The sequence below is a fragment of the Schistocerca piceifrons genome, chromosome 1 (assembly GCF_021461385.2).
Source record: "Schistocerca piceifrons isolate TAMUIC-IGC-003096 chromosome 1, iqSchPice1.1, whole genome shotgun sequence".
Classification (NCBI taxonomy): domain Eukaryota; kingdom Metazoa; phylum Arthropoda; class Insecta; order Orthoptera; family Acrididae; genus Schistocerca; species Schistocerca piceifrons.
In genome coordinates this window covers 158,078,280-158,099,280 of record NC_060138.1, presented here as the reverse complement: position 1 = coordinate 158,099,280, position 21,001 = coordinate 158,078,280, and the positions used below count along the sequence as shown (strand labels likewise).

At 42.8% G+C, this 21,001-nt stretch overlaps 1 protein-coding gene across 1 annotated transcript in view; it reads left to right on the top strand.

The window, feature by feature from the left end:
* LOC124793773 (trithorax group protein osa-like) overlaps positions 1–21,001 on the top strand; it is a gene marked incomplete at its 5' end in the record, with an annotated part of 285,916 nt that overhangs the window by 118,383 nt on the left and 146,532 nt on the right. The window contains one exon of the mRNA XM_047258050.1: positions 14,196–14,415. Within this exon, the coding sequence (XP_047114006.1) occupies positions 14,196–14,415 (220 nt within the window). The remainder of the gene's footprint in view (positions 1–14,195; positions 14,416–21,001) is intronic.

The following is a 21,001-nucleotide window of genomic DNA, read 5'->3' as shown; positions in this document are numbered from 1 at the left end:
GTCGCAAGTGTATCGTGATCGACCTACATCTCTAGGGATGCTGAAAGACAACATCCGACGCCAATGCCTCACCATAACTCCGGACATGCTTTACAGTGCTGTTCACAACATTATTCCTCGACTACAGCTATTGTTGAGGAATGATAGTGGACATATTGAGTATTTCCTGTAAAGAACATCATCTTTGCTTTGTCTTACTTTGTTATGCTAATTATTGCTATTCTGATCAGATGAAGCGCCATCTGTCGGAGATTTTGTGAACTTTTGTATTTTTTTGGTTCTAATAAAACCCCATGTCATTCCAAGCATGTGTGTCAATTTGTACCTCTCTATCTACATTATTCTGTGATTTACTCAGTTTTCAAATTTATACTGACTTTTTGATCACCCGGTAGATGAAGTGCACGTATAGTTCTAATACAATAATCTATTAGCCAGCCAGTGAAATCATGCCTCCGTCATCGGAATTCAGAAAATTCCAAAGGTGTAATTTTTTTTCTGTAAGTGTGTAATGTCTCGTTGATAGCTATGTCATTTGAAAACGAGCCGTATTCTGTATTGCGGAAAGACTGGAGGACGGGGTCGAAAATCACGCCATACCGCTTGTACAGCCATTCGACAAATCTTACATAACTGCATCTACTATCGATATCATCGTGACTGTTATCTGTTTTTAATCAACGGCACGCTAGACTTTTGTTTCTGCGTCCATGACAGATACGAAGATGAGATACTTACGATAAAAACCACTCGCAGTCAGAAAAAACAAAACCCATTGAACGACTAGAGACATATTCACAGGACATGTACATTAGTATGTTCTACAGAAATGATTAGCATACGAACTATGTTGGCCCACGGGTTCAGGGTCAAAATCGATATCGTGGCGCAACACCACCTACCGATAAAATGTGCCTGTAGCTTTGTCGCTATAAACCTAAAGCAATGGGTCAGCGTTACTTCAGTAGATGTTCAGGATGTCTCGCAGACGTATGCGCCAACCGTACCATCAAATCAGTGAGTTTTAAAGTGGGCGCATTATTGGCATGAGAGAATGTATGCATCCATCCGGAAATTGCTGCTCGTGTGTGACGAAGAGTTTCGGCAGCGCAAAGGGTGTGTGCCAAATGGTTAATGGGTTACCTTAGAACACGATCAGAGGGGTCAGGCTGCACCACCCAGACCACCCCACCCCTGCTGAGAAGAGCGACACCTCATCAAAAGAGATCTAGGTCCTCTTCGGTTCTGGCGCAACAATGGAACAGTGTAACACGGCTTACACTGTCGGGGGTGACGCCATGGGCTACGCGCGCGTCGTCCCCCTCTGCCTATCTTTGACGAATGTGCAGAAACATGCTAGACGGCAATGGCGGATGAAACGACGTCATTTGGGACAGGAATGGCATCAAATAGTGTTTTCGGACGAATCCAGTTTCGTTTGAAAATAATGGCCCCATTTTGGTTCGCCGCAGACAGGGGAAACGGCATCACAACGACTGCAGTCGCACAAGACATACAGTGGCAACTCAAGGGGTGCTATTGGGTACAACCACAGATCACTGCTGGCGTGTGCGCAGGACCCTGTGATCAATGTAGCCTACGGGAATGACATCCTGCAACCCGTAGCCATACCCTTTCTGCACAACTCCCCAGACGCCATTAGACAATGCACTCATATGTTGCTGCTCGAACACGTGCCTTCTTGGTGTCACAGATGTCAGCCTTATGCCCTGGCCCGCCAGATCGCCAGACTTGTCGCCAATCCCAAATGGGTGGGACGTGGTGGAACGACAGGTGCAGCGCTCTCAATCAATGCCAACCGACACAGATGAACTTTGGAACAAGGTGAATGCAGCATGGACGGCTATACCACAGGACCCCATCTGCACGCATTCACGGATGGAAGAAGTTATTAGGGTTGTACACACACATAACGTCGGCGAGTACGTAAATGATTAGATTTACAATTCCCTGTGACAAGTAGAACGACCACAAGAGTGCATTATCGTTGTTCGTGTTTAGTGTTGTTACTAGGCATGGTATGGTATATAAGGGCGTCAACAGCGAGAGATGTTGAGTGTTCCCTGCGAAGGACACGGAGATTCTGGATACTCATGTAACACTGTTATCAGTACCTGACAGACTTTGACAGTGGCCTCGTTGTGGGTCCCTTCAAAAAAAAATGGTTCAAATGGCTCTGAGCACTATGGGACTTAACTACTGAGGTCATCAGTCCCCTAGAACTTAGAACTACTTAAACCTAACTAACCTAAGGACATCACACACATCCATGCCCGAGGCAGGATTCGAACCTGCGACCGTAGCGGTCACGCGGTTCCAAACTGAAGCGCTTAGAACCGCACGGCCACACCGGCCGGCGTGTGGGTCCCTTCGCCGGCTGCTCAGATGAAGTAATATTTTGCTTTGTGAAACATAAAGTTGAACTGCGTGGGAACGTGTGTGCACGCATAATCGTCGTTAAGTTTCCAATCGACCGAGACCGAATATCATAAGGTAGAATCACCGTGTTATGTTCCAAGCACATTGTAACCTCTTAACATCTGCACCCGTCATCAGGTAACGAAAACAGGATCCCTGCAACATTTTGCGTCGTTCCATACCATTGGTCGAAGGCTAGCAGCAGGTGGACTAGGGAGTTTGTTCTATGCGTTTATACCGCGACAAAAATGGCTGCGTTTTGAGTGGCGCCATGACAGGAAATCGATTTTCGGATTTTTCCCGTTACTTCTACTGTGAAACCTTACTTTCTGCCAAATTTCATGATTGTAGGTCAATGGGAAGTACCCTATGGGTTTCGATGATTGAGTTTGCGATTTTCAAAATATGTGACATAAATGGTCGTATCTTTTCGTTGTGTTGACTTCTTTAATTTTTTACGCCATAAGGGGACCATAGACCTCAGTACGTGACATAAATATCAACTTGATACCGCCGAGCCTGATTAGCCGAGCGGTCTAAGGCGCTGCAGTCATGGACTATGCGGCTGATCCCGGCGAAGGTTCGAGTCCTGCCTCGGGCATGAGTGTGTGTGTTTGTCCTTAGGGTAATTTAGGTTAAGTAGTGGGTAAGTTTAGGGACTGATGACCTTAGTAGTTAAGTCCCATAAGATTTCACACACATTTTTTCAACTTGATACCCCTTCCTCATCGAAAGAATCTTATCGGACAGAGAGACAAACAGACAGACAGACGGACAGACAACAAAGTGATCCTATAAGGTTCCTGTTTTCACCTACTGAGGTACGAAAGGCCGGCCGCTGTGGCCGAGCGGTTCTAGGCGCTTCAGTTCGGATCCGCACGACTGCTACGGTCACAGGTTCGAATCCTGCCTCGGGCATGGATGTGTGTGATATCCTTAGGTTAGTGAGGTTTAAGTACTTCTAAGTTCTAGGGGACTGATGACCTCAGATGTTAAGTCCCATAGTGCTCAGAGCCATTTGACAAGGTACGGAAACTGTTCAAAAATTTCAAGATGGGAGGTAAAGCCACTGCATAAACCGACATGACGCACCATGCGTGTTATTCAAATCACACAGCGAAAGCTACCGACTTGCAGCTTCTTCGTGAAGAAAGAAAGGCAGTTTACCGTGAATGCGATAAAATTACCCGGAGATGAAACATAAATGTATCTTTAAGACTTTTAATCAAAAATTCATAAGCTGTCTACGATGCCTATACATCTTATATGAAATTATATCATGTTTATTTGAATGAAAGACAGAAAACAGCGAACATCCTCAAGATGGATAAAAACCCATTCGTACAGCACAAAAGCAGTTTTTTTTATTTGTAAAAGAGGCTACGAAACATGTCACGGGTCAGCCGGAAATATAATGTGGCTACGGAAAACAAAGAGCGGTAAAGCATAGTTGGGGTCTTCTATTGTTGATGGAACAATACGGGGTGCAGAAAATTTTTCCTGGCTCGTACAAGTCGCGGCGAAGAGCAGAGCGACAGTTGAATAGTGGCACGACTGTACCGCCAGGCAGCGGCGCCGCCCGTGTAGGAGCACGCCAGACAAAAAAGAGAACGCGGACAATGCCCACAGGGCAGCAACATATTCATTTCGCTGCCCCTTTTCAACGACCCGGGTAATAAAACAAAAAAAATACAGGGGAAAAAACCTTGCCCAATGCCAAAAAATTAGCCGATCTACATATATGCATACGCACACACAACGGGGGCCGGCGATGCAGTCGAGGCACGCCGGTGCTGAAAAGGTCACTCATTGTTTAGAGCCTAATCAATATCTGGATGGCACCTGCGGGACTCATTACGCGCCCGAAACACGGGCCGCCAGTTCGATATTCAATGTTAAAATGCAATTACTGCGCGCCGGCGGACCGCGCGCTGGCCGCGCTGCCGCCCTGTCGCGCTGCCTTTGTCGGCTGCGACTGCTCTCGTTAGAGTGCCACGGCGCCAGGAAGTGCGCGCGCTGACCGCCACCATCATCTTCGGTTGCCCTATTCATTGCCCTCTTCTTGGTAAGCATACAGTACATATGGAGAGTGGATCCGGATTGATGCAAAATAAAGGAAAATTTTGGGTCGGTACTAAGCGTGCTGGGCACAAATTTAACTGCAAAACTACCGCAACTAACGAATTAAATTGATTTTCGAAACTGTTAATGAAAATCTTCTGAAACATATAGTAATTGCCACACATGAGAGTCACAGCACTTCTTCCTTTTTTCCATTTAATTTCTCTTCTTAATCTGCTTACTTTTTCTCCTAAAATGTGTGCTCGTTTCTGCACGGAAATCACTTCTTTAATTTCTGCACATGGTGCCACATTTAATTCTGAGTCCCCTTTGTTTCAAAAAAATGTTCAAATGTGTGCGAAATCTTACGGGACTTAACCGCTAAGGTCATCAGTCCCTAAGCTTACCACACTACTTAACCCAAATTATCCTAAGGACAAACACACACACCCATGCCCGAGGGAGGACTCGAACCTCCGCCGGGACCAGCCGTACAGTCCATGACTGCAGCGACTGAGACCGCTCGGCTAATCCCGCGCGGCCCCCTTTGTAGAAAGCGTCGGATGCTCTTTAAGGCTATTCGCAGATGGTGCAGCTGTTTACACCAAAGCAGCAACGGTAGAAGATAGTAAGAATTTGCAGAACGACCTGCAGAGAATTGTTGAATGGTGCAGACTCTGGAAGTTGACTCTTAACGTAAATAAATGCAACGTATTACGCATACATAAGAAAAGAGATCCACTACTGTACAGCTACACTATTGATGACAAACAGCTGGATACAGCGTCTGCCGTAAAATATCTAGGCGTAACTATCCAGAACGACCTTAAATGGAATGACCAGATAAAACAGATAGTGAGAGAAGCAGACACCAAACTCAGATTCATCGGAAGAATCTTAAGGAAATGTAAGTCATAAGGCGCTTGTTGGCCCGATTCTTGAGTATTGTTCATCTATCTAGGATCCCTGTCAGGTAGTACTGATAGAGAAGATAGAGAAGATCCAACGAAGAGCGGCGCGCTTCTTCACGGGGTCGTTTAGCTGGCGAGAGCGTTACGGAGATGCTAAACAAACTCCACTGGCAGACGTTACAAGAGGGGCGTTGTGCAGCACGGAGAGATTTACTATTGAAATTTCGGGACAGCAGTTTTCAGGAGTCAGATTACATATTACTTCCACCACATATATCTCGCATATTGATCACGAGGAGAAAATTCGAGAAATTAGAGACAATACAGAGGCTAACCGACAATCATTCTTCCCACGGACTATTCAGGAGTGGAACAGGGTTGGAGGGATCAGATAGTGGTACCGAAAGTACCCTCCGCCACACACCATTAGGTGGCTTGCGTAATATGATGTAGATGTTATTGTCAGTTCTTCGGGCACGTCACTGCGTGTTGCCGCAGCCGTAACGTATGCTAGCTTACAACTCCCGTTAGAAAAGACGTACGAATCTTTTGGATATTGTCTCATCTTCTCAGTTCAACATTTTTCTGTGATGTGTATTTTCACACGTTAAAAGAGAAAAACTTATTATTCACGTGACCGAATGTAGTTTCCTCTTTTCAAAAAAGTGGCTCTGAGCACTATGGGACTTAACATCTGAGGTTATCAGTCCCCTAGAACTTAGCTAACTAACCTAACGACATCACACACATCCATGCCCGAGGCAGGATTCGAGCCTGCGACCATAGCGATCACGCAATTCCAGACTGAAGCGCCTAGAACCGCTCGGCCATACCGGCCGGCTCCTCTTTTCAGTTGCTTATATCTTGCTACTTAGGTTTTACGTCTCATCTGTAGAACTCTAGCTCATCTCCGCAGGATGAAGGTAAGGAAAGTACTGGGTGAAACGATCATTGAATGTCGCGCTGTGAATGCTGAAGATGTCCGACATTCCTGGTAACTCTTTGAAGTCTGACCAACTGCGTATGCACTCCATCGTTACAGCAATCGTACTTGACGCATTATATTTTTTCACTGTACTGGCGAGAAAACAGCTGTACGTCAGGACATCTTCATAAACGATATTATTGCACAGTTTTTCAAACCGAAAACTAGAATTTTTTATTATAGTTTAGAAGTTCCATTCAAATCAAATTAATCAAATTACTCCATGGAGTGTTCAGTGACGTTAATTTATAATTGAAATAGAATGATCTAGTGCATTTAGTAGCGCCTGTACATGACTAAAAGACTATGCGTTCAGCGAAAACTCGATCTGTTTGTCTCCTAATATTTTGCATATTGGTTAAAGGTTTTCCTAGGAAAAAAACTGGGCGTCATTATTGAATGAAGAAGGATAATCCTTCTAATTACGTTACCGATATTGTTGCCTACAAGACTGTTATTATTCAGTCCACGATAAGGTAGCTGCAGCCAAAACGGTCAGCTTAGCCTACCAACAGCGTCTTTAATGTATAGTTTGAATTATGTTTGGGTTATAGTGATTGTAAAAAGCTTAAGGAGTACGTTTTGCTATAGTGCATTTAGTGAGTGAATGCAAGCCACACCCGAGAAGATTAATTTCATGACATGTATTGCAGCGATATTTCTTCTTAGTATAGGCCTACTAGATATCTTATATCACAGAGAAAGTCAGTTGACGAACTTTCTAAGGAACTTTGCAGTTACCACTACAATGCAACATTCATCTCTTCGGTTCTGTTCGTTTGTTCTTGGAGTCGCTCTTATGTTTGATAAACACACCATGCGAAAAATTCGTCACCCCAAGGAGACATCAAGCAAATATTATACAACACCGCCTTCATAGTGGCCTCGGTTCTACGAGGAAGAGAGCCTACAAGTATACCATATCCTGCTGAAGCCATCCATTGCTGAGCTGTCAAATAATGGGGAATTTTGCTGCTACATTTTATCTGCTATTCCAAATAGTCCAAGACTTTCTAAAGGATTAAGCTCGGTTAATTTAACTGGCCAGTTGATGTGCGGTAGCGTGCCTCAGTGTTCTTGAAACCAAGAACGTATGCGTGCAGCCCGGTGAACACGACTGTTGCCATCTTGCAAGACGGAAGTACGCACAGCATTATGAAGACTTAGAAGAAAGGGTAACACATGGCCACCGAGAATGTTAAAATAAACATCCTGGCTCATGTCCATCGAAAAGAGCATGAGTGGCCTCAAGTCGCAATACGAAAAACATTCCCACAACATGACTGAACTACACCCTCCGTACAGTACGGGTTATATGCTACATTGCGTTGTCGTTGCACTCGACCCCTTGCATCATTTCCTTTAGACGTGCAGCATTCATGTGATGAGCAATGACTTTCTGTGAGGTATCGGACTCCGAATGTGCATTGCATGCGGTTTCCTTCGCAATTTTCTCTCGTAAACTGGTTGAGATGGACCTCATACACTGCTAGTACCAATTCCTGTTCGGTTTCAAACTGATTGTACCTGACAAAGCTAGACACTCATCCCCGCATCATGTGGTTAGGATGTGTTTACAACTGCCTTTCTTACACTGTGTTACATCATTGTGAGTGGTATACCATTCCTTGTAGAAATGTTGGGCACTCGTCTTAGATCCATTAACAAATCGGACAACTTTTCCACAGTGTGGTCATTGGTACGTCCAATCATGATTGCTCCTTTCTGTCAATCTGTCACGTCTGCACGTCGATATATCTTACTGCGCTGATTCCATGCAATCGACTAGCACATTCAATCCACTTCACTGCCATGACTGACGTTAATAATGATGAGCCATATGAGCACCTGTTACCAGTTTTACATCACGTACAGCGCTCCAAATCGACCAATGAACTCTTTTAAAGTGGGTGACTAATATTTGTCCAGATAGATTATCCGTTAAGTGCTTCAGGTCGTGCGCAGTTATCGGCCGACTACAATTTACACTAGTCATCTCTCCATTCTTTTAGTGTTTCAAACACTGAAGAGTCAAAGAAACTGGTACACCTGCCTAGTATCGTCCAGGGCCCCGCGAGTACGCAGAAGTCGCGCAACATGACGTGGAATGGACTCGACTATGTCTGAATTAGTGCTGAAGGGAACTGACACCATGAATCCTGCAGAGCTGTCCATAAAACCGTAAGAGTACGGGGGGATGGAGATCTCTTCTGAACAGCACGTTGCAAGGCATCCCAGGTATGCTCAATAATGTTCATGTCTGGGGAGTTTGGTGGCGAGCGGAAGTGTTTAAACTCAGAACAGTGTTCCTGCAGCCACTTTGTATCAATTCTGGGCGTGTGGGGTGTCGCATTTGCCCTGCTGGAATTGCCCAATTCCATCGGAATGCACAATGGACATGAATGGATGGAGGTGATCAGACAGAATGCTAATGTACGTCTCACCTGTCAGAGTCGTATCTAGACGTATCAGAGGTTCCATATCACTCCAACTGCACGCGTCACATACCATTACAGAGTCTCCACCAGCTTGAACAGTCCGCCGCTGACATGCAGGGTCTGTGGATTCATGAGGTTGTCTCCTTAACAGTACACATCCGTCCGACCAGGCAATATGTTTCCAGTAATCAATGTCCAATATCGGTGTTGACAGACCGAGGTGATGCGTAAAGCTTTGTGTCGTGCTGTTATCAAAGGTAAACGAGTGGACCTTGAGATACGAAAGCACATATCGATGATGTTTCGTTCAATGGGTCACTTGGTGACGGCCCAGCATTGGAATCTGAAGCAATTTGCGGAAGGGTTGCACTTCCGTCACGCTGAACGATTCTCTTCAGTCGTCGTAGGTCCCGTTCTCCGTTCTTTTAGGATCTTTTCCCAGCCGCAGCGATGTCGGAGATTTAAAATTTTAAGAGATTCCTGACATTCACGGTACACTCGTGAAATGGTCGTACGGGAAAGCCCCCACTTCATCGGAGATATTGTATCCCATCGCTCATGCGCCAACTATAACACCACGTTCAAACTCACTGAAATCTTGATAACCTGCCATTGTAGCAGCAGTAACCGATCTAACAACTGCGCCAGACACTTGTTGTCTCATATAGGCGTAGCCAACCGCAGCGCCGTATTCTGCCTGTTTACATATCTCTGTATCTGAATACGCAGCCCTATACTGGTTTCTTTGGCGCTTCAGTGTATTTTCCGGTATATATCTATTTGCTGTATACAAAGCCCAGCATTATTTATGTAATACTTCTTCATCGTTACAGCACTATATCAATCTATTTTATTCAACATTTCTTCCACACCACTACCGCTACAGAAAATTGTAGCTCTGTACTATGTTTAGATTGAAAAGTATTTTAGACGATTTAAAACTGTTTGTCCGATCGATATTCGAACCCAGATACCTGCGTTTCGTACACACTACCTTACGAACTGAGCCATTCCATCACGCTTCCCAAACCCATTAGAAGCGCTAGCTTGCCGTTAGTTTTTATCCATACATTGTCGCAGTATGTCTCCTTTTATTGGCTAGTATCATTGCAATCTGTTTCTATGACCTTTCCCATTACTGAGAAATTTAATGGAGGGCCTTATACTCCGTGAAAGTTTTTAATTTCACATCAAACAAGCTACTGGTTTTGTAACATTTACCTTATTTAAGAAAATGATCAACGGTTTCAAACTTCTGGTGAGTATCACCTCCGGAGAGAAAAAAAGACAGATTAAGTTTTATTGTGGCATCAGTGTCGAGATCATTATACACAGGGTCAGGCTGGTTAAAAATGAGGCAATCGTCAGCCACAGATGTTCAAGCAAGCTTCCCAACAATGTCGAGACATAAAAGGACACGAGGTACTTCTGAGTGACGGAAACATTGATTTTTTATTAATTTATTAAATTCTATAGTCTTTTATGATTACTCTTGGATATACATTATTGGGTTTAGAATGAAAATTGACGCCTTTATGCTGAATTTTATAGTTGGGGTTGTGTATGCTGCCAAACCGCGTTTTTTCCTGTTATAAGAAAGCATTGGTATTTGACAAAGCAACTGAAAAATTATTACTTCTAGCGATTCTGCTTGGAATATATTGTCTATGTGAGTAACACTGCTGGTTTCTAGCAGCTGTAAATTATCATCTTCGTTCCTTCTAGAAATTAAAATATACAATATTTTTTTATGCTGAACATACATAATGTGCGAAACTGAATGGATTCAGTATCACAGCTATCATGTCACACAAATCTGGTAAAAACTTGATCTCCTTGACATGTATGTTATGGGATTAAATGGTACCAGAATTTCAGGAAGCATTTTAGAAAATTTGGTACTAAACCACAAAATTGTAAAACTTGTACAAGATAAATAGTGCATGAAAGAAGTAGGTCTGATTTTCACATAATATAGAGCCTAAAAAGTACTCTGTGCCCTCTTAACGAAAACAGCGGAGAACTTAAAAGGACGATCAGAAGGGAATATGAGACTCGCCCATCAGACAAGAAACGTTTTCTCACCTAATTCTCCTGAGCTATGCCTTATCTAGTCGCAACAAATTCTGGGGAATTTCGAGGTTTACATTATTGAATTTCTTTGTAGTTTATTTACACTCGTTAGTGGTCGATTGTACATCGCAGTCTGCGTTTGCCGCAGCAGGGCTGTGTATCTTAATTTTTTGACATTTAAGTTCTAGATTTAATCAACGCATGGCTTTATATAGGGAGAAAATGTTATCGTAATCACACCAGCGTATCCATTAAAATGAGTATTTCCTGTAGTAAAATTTCATCTAACAACGATCGGCATGTGATTGGATTACATCCCGTACCAAATGGCTGATAATTCTATCGGATAACTCCGTAGCTTAAGATTGCCATCCATCTTTAAATGAAAGAAAAATAGTCGGCATCACAAAACAGTGAAATGCTCGCTGCGATACTGGGAACAAGGTAAGCTTTGGAACCTTTGGATACAACAGCCTTCGATGTTCAACTCTTCTTGTGGACCATTATGTGCGAACGTTAATTTCTAAGATTGATCATACCATAAATCGTTGCCCTTAGGGCTGTCACTGATGAAAGAGGAGATCTGCGGGTCGTCGATCGCTAGCATTAAGCTGTGGGCTGCACGCACATCGGACCTTTGTCCTCGAAAGTGCTTCCAGCAGTAATTACTCCCACGGATTACGGTAGGTGGAGGCAATCCGTTCTCCTTCGCAATGGCTATAGTCTATCCAAGACGGTGGTGTCCGCCGTTTGGATGTGGCGAGAGCAAATCACGACATGGAAAGGACTTTTTCCACTTTCTTTGAACGAGCAAAAACCGAGAGGGAAGTTTATAAACTGTTGTAAATGTAGGAATGAATCTTCTCCTATAACATTTGAAGGAAGTTTCGTATTAGCCAAGAGACCCATGACATTAATGATTGTTACTCTCTTGTTTATAATTTTTTTCCACAACTTACGGGAGCGAAATTATATAGCCAGTAGCTCTTTTAGTATAACTTATAAGTAGAATTGACATCAAGTGAGATACACGAAATTCATATTTGATCGGTAATTCTGCTTTAGGTATGATGGTTTATCACTGATTGTCAGTTTACAATCTTTTCAGATGGTATGCTTAGAGTTTGTAAACTATGTTTACCGGACGCTAGTGTTTAGTTTGGTATCAGTAAAGTTGATTAAGTGTCTCAGGAAAACGATTTACTCAAGTTTCTGACATAAAAACCATAAATAGGATGGAAGCTGCTTAGTCAAAGCGAAGCATAGTAAGTTCCGTTTAAATTTGTCAAACAGTAGTTAAAAGACTGGTGATACCCTCAAACACGACGTGAACTATTCAAACAAAATCGGGACAAGATCGTCCACGAGTCAGCACAGTTACTGGCGACCATCATCTTATCATGCCTGTTTTTGTAAACGTAATAAATTATTGCGATCATTGTCTTACACGTCTCTTCCTATAAATCTGACAAATTCCCTATATTTCTTTTCGTTATTTAACGGGGCCTACTCATCGTCGCCAAGGTAAAACTGTATTCGGATCACCTGCAGACACTCTTCAATTTATTTCTGAAAACAACCTTTCGCAGTTAAGTGTAACTTCTAGTCAACACCGTCCTTGTTTGCAATGGCGATATTGAAGAATCACGGCGACAGTAGCAGTTAGTCACTCCATACATTCAATCACAGTCCATAAGTAATTATTGTGCGTGGCTATTAGCAGATAGTACTTACAATTACTTACCTGATTTGACGTGTTCAAAATGCATCGGTAAAGAAATATTGCGATGTTTCCCATGAGTAATGAAATTGTATCAAAGATTTTAGTTTGCTTGAGAATTGATTACTAAATGAACCATAGTGATTCACACATATTTGAACTTTTATTATTCGCTAGGAATATAGCTTTTAAACGATTCGCTGGTGATTAAATAAATGAACCTAGGACACATATTTTTTTCTTTTGGCGCATTACCAGTTATTGTTAATTTACAATCGAAAGACACTTTCGTTTTTGACTCAACACAGATCTACGTATTTCTTTGTATATAAAAAAATTTGAGCCTTGCATTGCTGTGTAAAAGTAATTTTTTCTGTTTTTGTTTAAAAAGTCCGCTTTCGACATTAATTGTCCTTTGATCCCTGTTTTCGGATGCTGATTTTTATATCCGTCGCTTGCGCTCTGTTTCATAGCAGTATTCAAAGAATATACTTCTCTCTCTGTAGTCCTTGCTCATGCCGTTACAAATACAAAAATTAGACTTTAAATTCTTATTTACAGTATCCTCATATATATTTGCTCTCATTCCCACTGTATTACTGATAAGTTGAAAAGAGAAAAATGCAAAGAAGAAAATCACGTGATAGCTGCGTGTGTCAGGAAAATGTATGACCTGACAGTCTCATGCTCATAGCGCCTCAGACTATGCGATGAAATGCAGCTTCACTGTAACGAACATTGAATATGCTTAGACTTGATTTAGAATTGACACAGTCAGCCAACGAGTTTCTGCGTTAAACATTCGAATTCCATAGTGACAGACCAATGGCGTGGGCAGAAGTAAATTTCGTAGGGCCTATGGGACTTCACGCCAGCTGCAACGATTCTTGGACAGGTAGCATGACTAACAATTATGGTATTGTAAATGTGTTAACTTGCAAATTAATAACGGATGAATTCAATTTAAAAAGAAAAGAGTAGATATTCGTGCAGTTAAGCTGCGTTACTGAACTAAACTAATTACGCTCAAGGGAAATCCATTTCTATCCTCTTTTTATGTAGTATGAGAATGCCGTTCCAAGTTAGATGAAATTCCGGAAAAGAAACCAAACTGACTACACACTTACGAGTCACGTTAGAAATTCTTGATCAAATCGTTCCGTAACCCACTGAGACGAAACAAGTCCATAATTCCGCAACCATCAGAATGTTAATTTCTAAGTCACTAAGTGAAACAGCAGACATCCAAAGTAAAAGGTATCGATGTGCCCCATCTATAAGTATGGTAACGGATTATTTATCTCATTTGTTTTATGCTATCTCAATATATTTGATTTTAAATTTAGTGAGATGTGTGAAACTTAACCGAACACTCAAAGGCAGGAATCTTTAAAATGTGATATGTCAGTAATACTTTCTAAGCTACAATTTGTTCATAATCTGTTACTATGTAAGATACAAATTTCGCAGCGAAGCCGGAAGTAACTTCCCTTCGTTACGAACACATCCAAGTGGACGCTGTGTTGTCACTTTGCGATGATTTCCGCAAGGCGGGTGGTATGTCGCAGGGTACGCGAGTCCCCACCCAGGCTACGCGATGCAGCAGGCGGAGTACCCGCCCGCGGCCAACAGCTACGCCGCCTACTCGTACTCGTGCGCCAGCGGCTACCCGGGGGGCGGCTACGCCGCGCCCGTCTCCTCCGGCTACTCGCCCGCTGCGCCCTGCTACGCCATGCCGCCCCCGCAGCCGCCGCAGCCGCCCCTCGACAAGCCTATCAAGGAGGAAGGGTGAGTCATCCGCGCGCATCCGCTCGACAATCTGCCCAGCCAAAATTCATTATATACTCTGCTGTACATGCTATATCATTTCAAATCAACTGTCTGTAGCGGCAAATAACAAAAGCTTTCAGTAATTAAAAGCGAAAGCCGTCCACATCCACGTAGAAGCTGCATGACACTTCATTTTAGTCGTATACTACCAGCAGGCAATTTCACTTTTAGTTCTGTAAGCTTCGAAAAGGCGCAATAGGTATATTACTCTCAATGACCTATCACAAAAAAAAAAAAAAAAAAAAAAAATAGAAAAAAAATTATTCCTTTGAAGCTTTAGTAGTTTTGTGTCATGCCTCTTACAATACATCGTTAGCGCAGAATAAAAGGACGATATTCAGGCATAAATAATAAAATCCACAGTAATATATTCAACTCTTCGGGATATAAATATTAAAGGCTAATTCGTGATCTTCCCATCTAGCACAGTTTCAATCAATCATTCACCGAATTATTCGTCAAAGAAAAGAGAAATCAAATGTTAACAACATATCCTTATTCAATTTACTATTCACTACACAACTTTTTATAAACACAGAATAATGCAAAGCCAATAAGATACCCTTTATGGTTCAGCGTCAACAAGTAATAAAGTTTACTAACATGAAATTGTTATTCTTCTAAGCAAAGAATTCTTTCCCCGCCATTTAGTTAAATGGTAGAAACTACTTTGGAAGCTACTGGTATTCAAAAATGGCTCCTGTAGCGCAGAAATAAATTTGGAATGATAGATTTCCAGTATCCAGACAGCAATTAATTTTCACACAATTTTTCAACTGCCTTAGCTATTGTTACGTCCGACGGTAGACGGTTTTAGACAATCCATTCTTATGGTGATGGTTTCATTTTGATCTTCAACTTCAGGAGCCAATTTACACTAATTACATTTTCGACAAGGATAGAAGCTGAAGCTCCGTAACACTAACTTCAATACATATTGGACTTAGGTAGTCTGTGCAGGCGTGTTCGCCACTGTGCTACAGTGGTGCAGTAGTTGGCACATCTGCCTCGTAAGCAAGATGACTGTGGATTATGAGGTCTCAGGTCCGATTCCCGGCCGGGTCGGGGATTTTCTTCGCTCGGGGACTGGGTGTTTGTCATTTCATCATCATTCGGAAAAAGTGGCGTGACTGGACTGTGAAAACATTGGGATTTGTACGAGCGCTGATAACCGCGCACTTGAGCGCCCCAAAAATCAAATCTAATCATCACCATAGTAAGCAGGAGACTGGGTTCAAGTCCTTGACATAGCATAAATTTTAATTCATTGCTTCACCTTCTATCCTTATCGAAAATAAAGTTGACACTTATATGTCTACAGGAAAACGTAATTCCAACAGAATGGATCACCTGTGAACGAGGTATAGGCAGTTTTCTCCATTACGTACAAAGCTTGGGTGCTATTCCAATGTCGGAGAGCCTCTGCAAGACTGATGACTTTAGAAGGGGGAAATGGGCTGAAGCTGTGAATAGAAGTTTGTGTTATAGAGGGCACTGGACTAGGATAGTCCGTGCTGGCATAGTACCCACAGTGCTATTGCAGTGTTGTGGTTCAAATGGCTCTGAGCACTATGAGACTTAACATTGGAGGTCATCAGTTCCCTAGACCTTAGAACTACTTAAACCTAATTAACCTTAGGACATCATATACATCCATGCCCGAGGCAGGATATATGTCCCACACACCTAGATTGTACAAACTAATTTTGTGCAGTATATATGATAAAATGTTGAACAAGATAGCGCTAGTCTCCATTCACAATACGAAGCCACTGGTATCATTTATGCTCTATCTGCCGCGCTCCAGAGACGGAGCTCTAATTAGAAGTTCTCTTAAAACTACAAAATATTTTGGTGCCATGCAAAATTCGGATTTGTCTTGACGCATTTTACAGTTAGGGGTTTTGCCAGTAAACAATTTAATGACAAGTTGGAATACAGTCAAGAACATATATTTTTCTTGAAATGAGGTCGGACAGATAATCCACATCCATAACTAAGCGATTGCGACTGGAACACACAGTGAGGAAAGGATATATAAAAAATTGAGCTTTTGATTGTCCCCATATTTATGGCAATGTGGATGAATTTCTAGCAGCACAATACTGGGAATTTGGCAACACCAAAAGAATTAAAATCAGTTCTACATGAATGCAGGGCACACCAACCATCTCAATACAATCCGGATTAAAAGTGCATAAAATTTTCTCTTTGTAGTCAGGCTGACTTACTTATCTTGCAGGCACCTAAAAATCTATGAGAGTTTACACACTTTTCCATTACTAATTAAAGTTTGCTACATCTCAAAAGACAAAGTAGGACATATGATAAACGAATATGTTTTGTAAATCAGCACTTGAAACTGAATGTTGTGAAAATTTAGAACTACTTTTAAAAAACTACGGTTCATCAGTATCCCTTTTGGTAGCGTAGCGAGTTTCAAGTTTCGAAAATTCAGGATCTCTCTAGCGCATAAATATATATTGTACGCCATGCCTATTCAGTTGTAAAGGAACTATGGAAATCATAAGTTGTACACAGAAATGTTCTGTCGAGCTCAGATTCGTATTATGAACAGGTGTCTTTACGGCCAGAGGACACGGTGAAACCCTTTATTAAAGAAGCGGAAGTAATTTTGTCATTGGTAACAGAAAGATATCAGATTATCAGAGAAGATGCCTTCTACTATCAAATACAGATAGAAGCCTAGTCGTTGATTCGATTGGACTTTCAGCTTTCATCAGAAAACACGTCTCCACCCTGCCCTCCTATGAGTTCTCGTGTGACAACTTTGAAGTCGCAAGTGATGGTGGTTTGGGGTCAGTGAAATGCTCGGTACAGAGTGTATGACTCGGGTTATCCTTGAAGTAACCGATTTGTAACAGTTCGTTGTGTCACTGTGGTGCCAAACGATCCTCAAATTGCTGCTGCAGATGGAGTGCGATGCACCGCAGCCTTACACCGAATATGATAGTCTTCCCTCTCGATAGTGCCACGTAGCCGGACGGATCCAAGTCTTGTTGCGACCGTACATTCTCATAACCATCGCTGCCAGCAATAATGTACAGTTGCTACGTTTCTGCAATATCGCAGAAGGAACATCCAGCCTCTCGTAGTGCTATTACACGACGTCGTTCAGACTCAGTGGGGGGCTTGATAATGGCGTCTTAAAGGAATTCTTGACAAACACCAACTCACCACATCCAGTCCCAATGGTAACTAACGGCCACGACCATTACAGAGTGTATTTAAAGCAAACATGGAGCGAAATTTGTGTAGACATTATCTTTCAGCTGTAGAAACACACCTACCAACTTTTGTTTAAGTCGCAAAACTCCTTGACGTTGCGATTTTTTTTTTCATCTGTGTAGTTGCTGTGCTTTCAGTTAAATGCTTGCTGACGTTCCTTTTGCTGTCAATATTTCTACGGACGGTTCGTCACGCTGGAAGTATCAGGAATTCGTGAATAACGCTGCTCCATAACAGATAAGATACAATATATAAAAGATAAGTGGGAGTTTATGCAGTGCTCAGTATAACGTGAAGCAGAGGAATTAACGCGAAACACAATTTTTTCCAAATGCTTCATACCAGATGATAAATACAGTTCACAAAAATTCACTCGCAAGAAATAACAAAATCAACGGCATTACACTTTCCTCTTTCTTAGACTCGTCTTTAAGATATTCCTTGTTACTGGAGAGTTGGTGGCTGCGTGCGCTCTCATTACTAAAGCATTGTGCTTTAGATATGTAAGGCAAAATAAGATACAGTCCTGAGAACAGTTGAAAAGAAAGAAAAAAATTCAGAATTCGATTTGCGTCACCGTTTTAGTCGTTATAATCTGGACACTAGTTCAATTGGATTACAATGACTGAGGAAATTAGCCGTCATCTTGCTGAGATAACGACCGATACATTCATTTAAAGAGTATTACGGAAGCAATGAACGCTACACACCGCTAGCTCATACACCGACTAAGAAGAAAAATTCCGTAGAATTTGTTCTACTACATGCTCCTTCACTCCTTTCGGTGTTTACCGTATGTTTGTGTCACAAAATAAGGCGAAAAGTAACCTAAGATTTTCAGTGTATTCAGATCTGGAGTTATCTGTGTCGTGGCAAAGTGATACTTTTGCAAATCTTGTTTATTCTTGTGACTCGTTCGCAGAGTTAAAAAATGAGGCACTTAAGTGAAACAATAATAAAAACTCTTTCTTTCCCATTGTTTTTTCATAATTTGTAAATTTATGTTATTTAATTTTGTGACAGGATGCCTTTCTTTCACCACGGTCGTTAGCTAACCCGATGCACTCTGTGAAACGTGTAAAATTTGTACTGTAAATTATCGTACATTAACTGTTTGTACTGTGTATTTTGAGCTGAAGATTGGGTATCAGCCCATCATTTGCCTAAACGATCATGAAAGCCTGCCTAAAACCACAGCCTAACTAGCTGGTGTGCTACACCAGTGGTCGTAAATCCACCGCGCGGAATCGATCCGACTTTGGTTCCGCTCCGTCTCGCAAATAAGTGCACTGCTCGTTAAGGTATACACCAGTTCTTACAACAACAAAACCTATTCACCAATGTTTCGTGTCACCTGCTAGTCATAACAGTAAATAACCATTTCCCAAGCAACAGCCCAAAAACAGCCAAAACCAATGCTTTGAAATTTACCATCTATATCGGATATTCGTAAGACGAAATAATTTTTCAGTGGTTTCTAAAACTGCACCAAACATCGATACCAATATTCTGCAGTACTGCTCGTTCCGCTACATAAGGGCACTAGACAAGTAGTGTAGATACGAGAAAAAAGTAGCAGTCAGTGAAAATAGTGTGAAACAGAAAGGGCAGAAATCGATTGACTGAAACGTTCTCAACCGTCTGTGACACTCACCGCCTGTTTAGCTCCAATTCCGTTAACTCGTTTAATCTATGCCTCCAACCCTTCCGCCGTGAGCCTTCCCTGTACGTAGCGGCGCACTCCTGCCGCAGTTTCGCCGGCAACTCTCCAGTCATGTCCCCTGCCCTCGCCTTCTTGCCTCACTGCCACACCGCACTAGCACATACACACAGCTTGAAAGCCCACTTTGTTAATTAAAGTAATTACTCTTCGTGCCACCGAAATGCCAGCAACCTTTTCCTAATTTGACGCGCAGATACAAGAGGGGCTGCGCAGAGCAGCATCGGACGTCGGGGCTCTGTAAGGGAAGACGCCGGCGTCGGCTGCAGGCACGTACCGTGGGTCTTCAGTCACGACAGCCGCGGAGATTCCCTGCCGGTACAGTCCCTGTCCCGCCCGCGTACGCAGTGCTCTTAATTATCAACTTCGTCCGTTCGCTCCTCGCTCGCCAGCAAGAACGCGTCTTATCCGCTGAGCAAAGCCGCGACACACACAATCCATCCCATGATTAACAACCAGTCAAACTCGTCGCAGGGGATGAAGTTCGGCGCCTATTGTACCGTCGACGCTCCCCTCTCGATCACCGTCCTACAGTAAACATCGATGCCAGTCTGTCTTGCCACTGGCTGCGCTACCTCCAACGTATAAATCTGGCGCTGTAAATTCCTCAGGAGAAAAACCAGCATACAGATTGCATCTGCGTAGTACTTGTAGGTTTACCCAAAAATTACTCCGACAATTAAGTTCCTCTTGTGGTGTCCGCAAAATAGGTATCAACAGGCAGATATTCTGCAACATGGTCACACGTTAATACAAAATACAGCAAAATCGCGGCAAACCGATTACGTAACCGAAAAAAGTAGTGATTGAAACTTCTTTTAGTAGCACTCTATAACGATCGTGAGGTTTAATATCGATGGCAGCTATATCAACATTACTTCATATCCTACCCATTACCGCCCGCTTATAACAACATGTGATAAATACGAGAGTGTGCTGAATAGCAGTGCCTCCGAATTTTTTATGCGTAAACTCCTAGAGCTTTTTTAAATGAAACAAACGTTATTAACATTTTACATCTTTATTCTTCATGTCGTCCGCCGCTCGTGGTCTCGCGGTAGCGTTCTCGCTTCCGGAGCACGGGGTCCCGGGTTTGATTCCCGGGGGGTCAGGGATTGTCACCTGCCCCGAGATGACTGGTTGTTGTGTCTTCAGCATCGTCATTTATCCCCATTACGGTCGGAGGAAGGCAATGGCAAACCTCCTCCACACGGACCTTGCCTAGTACGGCGGTGCGGGTCTCCCGCATCGTTCCCCTGCGCTCTATCAAGAAGCATGGGACTTCATTTCCATTATTCATGTCAATACATCTGCAGCCCTCTGCCACTAGAGGGCTCCAAATTTTAGTGCGTATCATGGCGGTGTGTAACGTAACTGTCTCGGTGCGTGAGCAATGGAGTGCTGTAATCGAGTTTCGAATTGGAAATTTGTGGTAAGGTGTTATGGGACCAAACTGCTGAGGTCATCGGTCCCTAAGCCTACACACTACTAATCTAACTTAACCTAACTTACGCTATGGTCAACACACACACCCATGCCCGAGGGAGGTCTCGAACCTCCGACGGGGAAAGCCGC